Raw genomic sequence first — 9,352 nt, forward strand, 5'->3', positions numbered from 1 at the left:
TCGAACGAGCACATAAAAGTTTGAGCACCAAGCATGGGCATTTCCATTGTGATTTGCCACAGTTGATTGATTTCGATCAAACAGAAAAGATTCGACCTCATTGTTTGCATGTGTTTGATGACCGGGTTGTCACTCGATCTATTTGTTCATCTACATTGCATACATAGTCTTTAGACAAGACAAGATTTTTTTCCTTCACTTTACGTGGAATGGGTATGTTCATGGTTTTGTGTTGGAGATGGTTTCAAGAATTTTCAGCCATGGAGATTCTTGAAGACGAAAGAAGCAGATCTCTAGACGCAGTTGACACAAGAAAGGAGATTCAAACGACTTTGTGTCGCTTTCGGCGCGGCCCAAAGAAGCAAGCGTTGCAGACCTTTATGAAGTTCAAGTACCGCACGACCCATACATCAGAGTAGGCCGGCGAAGAGTCCCTTCCAGAATTCCGGATGCTGTTGGCGATCTCCCTCGACGCCATACAGTTCGGTACCAGTACCTCACTTTGAAAAGGAGGGGATGTCACGTGACACATCCCAACCCGATGTGTCCGTGGACAAGCTACACCACAGCAAGGTTCAATAAGTTCAGTCAAGTCTAGATTAGCAGTGATCTGGCACTTTTGTGAGTCTATTCGTAGACCGTGCATGCCCAGTCACTTAGCATAGATGCATATCCTCCGGTTGCACACAGCATGATCATCGGAATTCCCATCAGAATCCATTAGCATCAGTTAGGGGAATTTTCCAGTGCATTTAGCCTATTTTCCTATTTTTAGTTATTTTCACTTATTATTTTTAAGTGACTTTCCAACAAAAGTAGGTAGGGCAATTTTGCTAAGTTAATATATAAGCAAACCCAAGTTAGCACTTTCTGGCAGAAGAGGCAGCAGGAGCTTCCCGCTCAACAGGCAACTTCTCAGTAGTACCCCCCAGCACCCCCAGCGTTTTTGGATTCCATCCTCGCCGGGCCAGTTCCCACCATTGGCGTTTTCTCATTTGCAAACCCTCGCCATCAACCTCCGCATCCTAGCCGTTGCAGATCCCTAGTATTGCCATCAAACTCCATTTGCTAGCGTTTCCACAATTCAGCCATCTCAGCGTTTTTGCAAGCATCAGCGTTTTGGATTGCAGATGCAGATCAGCCTAACGTTTTTGGCTAGCAGCAGGACCTATCAGCGTTTTCAGTTTCAGCCCCTTACCGCATCAAAACCACTGTTTTCAGCCTATGACACAGTAGCAGATCAGCCCCAAGATGGTTGTAGATGTTCCCCCATTTTCAGCCATAAAAACGCAGCCAAAACAGTCATTTTCAGCCACCGAAACAGTCCCGAAAATCAGCAGTTAGAAGAGCACAGATTTCAGCCACCAAGTCGTCGTCGTCACCACCGTCGTCGTCATCGGCATAGTCCCATTGCATCAGTCCATTGCATACGCATTGTACACCTTTGTGCAATCAAAGTAGACCACTCTCGCCGACGAGAGTGGGGCCTTCGGAGGAGGGTTTTACAACCTCTCGGGTGTTGTATCTCTTCTCTTTCCTTCTCTCAGTCTCATTCACTTGCACGCACAATATCCACTCACTTTGTTCGTGATCATAGCACTCTCCATAAGACGGAAATCTCTCTCTTTCCCTAAGAACTAAAAGGAACCTTGAGCAAATAAAGATCACTAATCTTGAGAAAATACAACATTCATTCCGTTGCACCTTATAGTAGAGCCTTCCGTTCTTAATGAGAGAATGCTATGATCACAAACAAAGTGAATGGCACTGTGCGTGCAAGTGTATGAGACTGAGAGATAGAGAGAGAAGAGATATACGACACCAGAGACGTTGTAAAACCCTCCTCCGAAGGCCCCACTCTTGTCGGCGAGAGTGGTCTACTATTGATTGCACAATCTGGTACAAATGGTATGCATGAGACTGATGCAAGTCTAGGCTATGTCGACGATGACGACGGTGATGACGAAGTCGACCTAAGGGCTGAAATCTGCAATCTTTCTACTGCTGTCCAAAAGCGCTATGGGCTGAAATCTGCGAATGTTCTATCTGTTGAATTCTGACTCTATGTCGGTGACGATGTCGATGACGATGATGCGACAATGACGCGTTGAAAACGCAGATGCTGAAATCTGCGTTTTCCGGGCTGAAACTGTAAACTTTGCGGAAACTGACCGTGCAGCGAGAATTGCTGCGGGAAGGGGAGATCTGCGAGGTTCGGGACTTGATCTGCGGGTACTAACTGCTGAAAACTGAAAACACTAATGGTCCTTGACTTTCCGTCGCGATGATCTGCAAAAACGCTGAGGTTGTGCTGCAAATCAAAAACACTAGGGGCTGAAATTGGTCTTTCTGTCGCAGTGGTTCTGCAAATGCAAAAACGCTAGGCTGATCTGCTGTGGTCTTGTCGCCAGGGATCTGCAAGAGCAAAACGCTGGCTGATCTACGGTGGTCTGGTCGAAAAACGCTAGCCAAGCTGTTGTGAAGCAAAAACTCTAGAAGTCCTTGGGTTCTGCTGAGAAATTGCCTGTTGAGCAAGGTGCTCCTGCTGCCTCTTCTGCCAAATAGTGCTAGCTCTAGTTTGCTTATATACAAACTTAGCAAAATTGCCCTACCTACTTTTGTTGGAAATTCACTCAAATTAATAAGTGAAAAATGCCAAAAATAGGTAAAATAGGCTAAATGCATTGGAAAATTCCCCTAAAGGATTCTGATGGGAACGCTTATAATCATGCTGTGTGTAACCAGAGGATATGCATATATACTAAGTGACTGGGCATGCACGGTCTACGAATAGACTCACAAAAGTGCCAGATCACTTCTAATCTAGACTTGACCGGACTGACTGAACCCTGTTATGCTGTAGCTTGTCCACGGACACATAGGGTTGGATGTGTCACGTGACAATTTTGGCTTGAGAGTGTAATCATCGTCCATTAATGAATCCCAAAATTCTTCAGAATCATCTTCAGAAATTGCCACTTCATGACTTGTAATTGGCATATCATCATTCAACAAAGAAGTAAAGAAAGCATAGTCGTCTTCAGACTCAAAATCTGCAACCATGTCCTTATCTCTGTCTGGTAACGAAGTATCACTTGGAAAAACTTATTCATCAATAATAATTTCTACATCTGTATTGGAAATCATGTTCGCTTCATAATCCACTGTATCGTGCTGTTTGACTTGTACACGTGAGGCTTGAATCACTCGTTCCGTATGATAAAGCTCGTGTAAAATCAGTTTAGTCCATCTTTGAACAAATTGATAGTATGTCCTCGGAAGCTAATTGCTGGATCATATTGGAATGACCAATGCTGACCAAGAATCATGTCGTAGTAAGATAAAGGCATGACTTCAAAATCCAATTGATCTGTATAAGTTTGAATCTCGAAATGCAACTGTCGAACTGTCTGATCACAAGTCAAAATTGATTCATTCGCTAATTTCACATCATGTAAGTGAGATGTCTTCTGAGTTGGCAAACCAAGCTGTTGAACTATCTCAGTGCTGACGAAATTATTTGAACATCCGTTGCCCACTAAAACATTGATGGAGCGATCATTGATAGTTCCAAGAAGGCTCAAAACTTGCTTTGAGAGAGGCTCCAAAACTGAAGAATTGCACTGAGCATGCTTCATAAGAATAGTCGTATCCTCTGAGACATGAATTGTATTGACTACAAATTTTTCCTTTATCCTTAGTAGAATCTGGTTGTTCAGAATTCGATGATGTTTCCGCGTTGGAATTTCTTTTCAAATTAGATGGGTTTGGTCTCTTTGGACATTGATACCATCTATGGTCACCACGGCAAATTGTACATAATCCTTCCTTCTTTGAAGTCGAAGATACATTTGATTGCTGAGTGTTAATGCCGGTCTTGAGAAAAATCACGTCCTTTACAATGATCAAGTGGAGGAACATTTGAAGATCTGCTTTGAGATTGTTAGAAGCAGAGCAAATGTTCGGCTACTGAGGACAATTGCGAGATAGCCCATTTAGGTTCTTAGCTTTTTCAAACTTTACTTTTACCAAACAATTAAGAGAGTTTCTTAATTAATCACATCGTTCCTCCCTTTTTTTGGATCCACTTTCCTTCCTCCATTTTCGGCAGCGTCATGCCTACCCGGACTAGGCCGATTTCCAAACGCATCCACGGGTCCTACTACTCGGCCGGGGACTCACTCCCATCCAATCTTTATTCTAGGGCATTGAGCTTAAAGTATAGACCAACGGTTATCAGTCCTAACCGAAAAGGGCCATCTCCCGTTGCATCCCATAAGTAAACACCTGCGCCGGCCTTTTTCTAAACATTTACGACAGATATCACACTTAACTTTTATGTTATGCTAAGGCTATCCACGTCCAATCTTTTCGGTAAAGTTTTAATCCTAATTGAAATTTATATTAAGTTCTTTGCATTATAATCCCTTAGTTCTTATTTCCTTTTACTGTCTACTCAAACAAGACCTTAAAAGAACACAACGAGTCTCTTGGGAGTGAATGGTTTTGTCTTGACGTAAGTTTCATGTTAACTCTGTCTTGGACGATTTCCATTTGTTTCTTTTGCATCACTTGCCATCCATGAGACAAGCGATGAGAGTTTTATATACAAGCAACATGGTCATCACTTCCGTGAAGCTATCCCCTTACTCCCCCTCCATATCGCAATTGCAGAACCAATTTGAAAGAATACAAACTTGAAAAGAACAATGCATATGCTCTTTATGTTGATTTTTGCTTTAGTGTGGGTTATGAAAGTCCTACGTCAATTTGCCACTGGAGCTATGGATTCTGAAGAAGCAGCAGTTTTATGTGTGATCAAAGAGAGAAAAAGCTGAGCAATCGAGAATTTTTGCTGTAGAATCTATATATTTAGTATACATATAAGAGCGAAGGAACAGAGAAGCAAGGAGGCAGTGTGTGGATCGTTTCTTGACAAGTTTGACCAGGGTTAACAGACACTTGACTGACCTGGAAGTGCATACATGTGCAAGCCTTGGAAATAATCTCTAAATAGTTTCCATGTGGCTGTTTGATGCATTTGGCAATCCATAGAAGTTGTGGTTTTTTATGACCTTATAAAACTATACGACTTGAATCACTGTTTTTGTTCTTTCAAAATTTTTCCGTTTTTTAGATTGTCTTAGTACCCTTTGAGGTGTGTGGCAATCCATGTTGCACGTTCTGATGGCCATTGCTTTCAATATTTAGGCTCAGGAAAGGCGAATTCGTGCCCTGGAAAAGGAGCTTGATGCTGCGATTGCCTCAGCTGGGCTCGCACGAGCAGAGAAGAGACTGGCTGAAATAGCCCAACGTGCTGCAGAAACTCGTGCCCAGGAAGTGCTTCAAGAGCTTGATAACACCACAAGTATTTTTCAGGTCCCTTTGCTTTATACGTTTGCAGCTAAAGTTGAGAAATTGCTAACTAAAGATCGTGCTGTTTTGCTAAATGCAGAGGTTTTTAAGTTGCACATGGAAGAGCTGCGAGCTAAGCAAGAAGAACTGCTGAATAAGGATGAAGAAATTAAGGCTTTAAAGGCAGTGGAGGAACTTCGTGGTAGCTCTTTCCCACCCAGAACAGAGGAAAGCTAGTTCTATGTGCAATCTTGCACTATGGTTTTTCAACAGAGTCGACAGCTGCTAGTGTGCTTGCGGGCAGGTTTTGGGACAAATGGTGCCTGTATAGAGAAAGCGGGATCCTGCCCAACGATGGCAATGCACGTTGAAAGAGACATGAGAGCTAACCACTTTGTTAATGTCTAACGAGAACATGCATTTTCACTTGTGGAATGCTTCCTCTGCTGTTGCACTTTGAATTTTTCTGTTCCCTGGTGCTCTCTCCTAGGACTATTAAAATTAATAGAGTAGATATATCACAAACATTTTGTGCTGGAGGGATGACATTTGTCCATAACATGTATCATATCTTTAAATCCGAGTGTCTTTTTGTGGTGAGTTCTTTGTCGCCAGTATATATCGAAATGCTCTTTTACTTTCCTTGGTTTGAATATATTAGGAGGAGCAAAAAATTACGACTAGATCTGAATTGAAGGAGAGGGCCGAGTACGTAGGGTAATCACATACATTCATAGCTTGGGGATGAACATATATAGCTATTCCAAGTACATTAACTATTCAAAATACATCAGCGTCCTAAATCTAGTGTTGGGAGGCCTCTTCAATAACTTCAAGTTTGTCTAGGAACACTGTTGCCTCTCCAATTGTCGAGTTGGAGAGTGACCTTCATTAAACACTTTTGGGGCCTAGCCACACATTTCTTTCAATTGGTTGTCAGTAAGACCAAGGGCTCTAGTCCTAAAAGTCTGAACCAGCATAGTGGAGCTCAAAGTCATAGAAAATCCCCTGTATGGTATGGACATCTAGCATCTTGTTAAAGTTAACATCCTTGACCTGTGGATAAAAATAAAAAAATAGAACTCTTAGGCTTGGCACTTGGTAAGCTCCTATAAAAATTCCAACAATTCCTTTGTATCTAGATGGCCCATAAGCACTCAACCCTAGCCGTATTACAAGACTTAGCACTCCTATATGGTCTCTTGGAAGGAATTTCTTCCACTTTACAGGTTTGTTTAGGACCTGCATTGGGGGGGCCATTATGGCTCTATTATGAACACAATTGATGAAGAGGTGAGGGAGGGTCTTATAAAGTTTCACTTGTCCACACTGCTTTATGAAGAAGAAGCCACAATAAAACAAAATTCTTGGGGGAATCATAGGGCTCCACAATTTTTCAAACTTAAAACACCTTTTCAGTGTAATTAAATTACCATTTGTTATTAAGCTTCACATGCAACTTTGGGGGGCAGGGGGACTAAATACTTAGAAGACACAAATAGGTAGACTGTCCATTGCATGCCTACTAGGAAGACTTCATGTGCTTATGCTTGCACAAGACTTCATCAGTGACTTAAACAAACATAATCTTGTTATTTGAATGTCTGTTTCATTGAAAATAACAATGGACAGGGGGATTGAAGCCTCTACTCTTCAACCTTTGCACTTAAGAACATGTCTGAGGAGGAGGGTATCCCACTCCTCTCTAGGTCTTGAAATGGCCGTGACCATCAACTTTATAGCCAAGTTTGCAGCTTCTTGAAGAATATAACTCCTAGCCATCCTTGGTTCCTAGGAAGAGTGCCAATTTCTTATTTGACTTTGGACTCTTTTCTTCCTATATCCCCAGACCACAAAAACTTCCTGTAGACTTGTGTGATGATTTGTTGAAGGTGGGAGTTTGGAGGGCACCGACAAGAGATAAATTATAGAACATAGTCACTAAGAAAGTGGTTGATGACCAAAATCCTTCCTACCCAAGGAGACCTACAATTCAGGCATCAATGTATCCTATTGCTATATGGCCCATTCCCATCTTTGCTTTAAACCACCTTAAAGCCCATGGGTATGCCTAGTAGCTTGAAAACAGAGCCTTCTTTAATAACCTTGCACCTTTGGTTGAGGAGCCAATTGGTGGAAGGGGAAAGAGTTGTCTTGATCCCTGTTTTGGAGCGGTTAATCTTGGAGCCAGAGGCCCAACAAAGAGTGTCCAAAGCTGTCTAGAATTCAACTATTGAATAAGCGTTCATTACCCGCTAGAGCATTGGTATCATTAGCAAATTGGGGAAGACACTATCTGTAGACCAACAGGGAGTTTGATACCTTGAATCATTCATTGGGACATTTTTTTTTGATGAGGTAGTTTAGCCCATTAGCAACTATAGCAAAGAGCAAGGGGGTAAGGGGACACCCTTGCCTCACTGACTTTTCAAGGGAGAAGGGATTTGAAAGTTCTCCATTGATGCATACTTTGGCTTTGGCAATTAGTATGAACTCCCAATCTAGCTTGTCATAAGCCTTGTCAAAGTTGACCTTGAAAAAGATGAAGTCCTAGTTGGTGTCACAGGCATAGTCAATCGCCTCCCAAAGTGTAATAGTTGCCTCTAGTATTCTCATTCCCTTGACGAATCCTTTGAGAGTATGGGAGATTCTAAGGGCTATTGTAATGGAAATTGCCTATGAACTTTGAGAATAGCGGAATTAAGAGAATTAGGGTGAGCATTTTTGTGAGATTACGTTGAGAACATAGAGGGTGAACTTAATTGATGGTAGCAACATATACATAGTACTTAATTAACTTGGCATGAACAATACTCTTTCGAGAGATCGAGAGAGAGAGAGAGAGAGAGAGAGAGAGAGAGAGAGAGAGAGAGAGAGAGTATTAGAGAACAAGACGATAGTTGATGACCGGATTTACTTGGACGGTCCCCCCTCTAAAAGGCATTTGTATTATAGATTCTCCCATCAAGAGAGACTTGATACAATACAATCTTTGTGTTCCTTGTGACCTAGGTGATGAATGAATGTGGAAAGCTTCATGCATCACAAGCATAACATAAACTTTGAAAAAAGCATTAACTATCTCAAGCCTCAGTCCCAGGGCCTCAAACACCATCGAAGGTGGAGAGAGCTAGCGGGGAATGATGGTAGGGAGGAGGAAGAAGAATCCTCCATAGGAGAAAGAAATAGTTCCTCACTTATCATCACTCTTCTTGCTTAGCATATCATACTAGCATAGTAATGAAGATGAAGAAGATGGAAAGCTTAAGCATTGAAGCATGGCTCTTGGTTGGATTTGCATTCCATAGCCAAGAGTGCTGGTGTAGGCTCTCCACTTCCCAACAAGCTTGGAGAAAGAGATGGAGCTCTTGCACTTTGCACTCCACACAATGAAAGAATGTGTGTGTGTGTGTGTGTGGGAGAGTATACTCCCCCTCTCATTCTTGGTCCACCTCTCTCTCTCTCTCTCTCTCTCTCTCTCTCTCTCTCTCGTAATATTTAATCATATCATTTGGGACATGTGTCCGCTTTTTCCTCTTTGAAAGAAAGAACTTATTTATTTTTATGCATCTAAATTCTCATTGGACCCCTTTAAAGCTTATCCAATAGGATTCAAGCACATCATGAGGGCCACACATGGAGAATTTTTCCATGCATCTTTTATGCTTCTTAAGTCATTTGGTTTGAATTGAACACTTCAACACTTAGTCAATCAAGCATGAAAACTGTTTATGCCTCTTGAGAGTTTATCTTTGAATTGAACACTTCAAGAAACTTAATCATTTTAAGCATAAAAATCGCCTGAAGCTTTGGGCAAGGTTCCCACAAACACTTTAAGCACTTTAGTTAGTAAGCCGTAGTTAGCAAGCCGATAAGCACCTCATGCTTGGGTAGGGTTCCCACCTCAAAGTCAGTCCTAGCTTGCCTAAGGTCAAAGGACTTTTTAACACTAACTTTTAGAGGTCTTTAATAAAGCTAACCCTAAGGTATTTAAGCT

The 9,352-nt window shown here is 41.9% G+C and overlaps 1 protein-coding gene across 1 annotated transcript in view; it reads left to right on the plus strand.

Moving 5' to 3' along the window:
• LOC147419368 (uncharacterized) overlaps window positions 1-5,880 on the plus strand; it is a 46,420-nt gene extending 40,540 nt beyond the window's left edge. The window contains exons 2-4 of the mRNA XM_086505595.1: window positions 5,212-5,368; window positions 5,456-5,557; window positions 5,660-5,880. Of these exons, the coding sequence (XP_086361721.1) occupies window positions 5,212-5,368; window positions 5,456-5,557; window positions 5,660-5,763 (363 nt within the window). The 3' untranslated portion in view covers window positions 5,764-5,880. The remainder of the gene's footprint in view (window positions 1-5,211; window positions 5,369-5,455; window positions 5,558-5,659) is intronic.
• Window positions 5,881-9,352: the final 3,472 nt, after the last annotated feature.

Source organism: Adiantum capillus-veneris, chromosome 29, assembly GCF_014529385.1.
Source record: "Adiantum capillus-veneris isolate H3 chromosome 29, ASM1452938v2, whole genome shotgun sequence".
Classification (NCBI taxonomy): Eukaryota; Viridiplantae; Streptophyta; class Polypodiopsida; order Polypodiales; family Pteridaceae; genus Adiantum; species Adiantum capillus-veneris.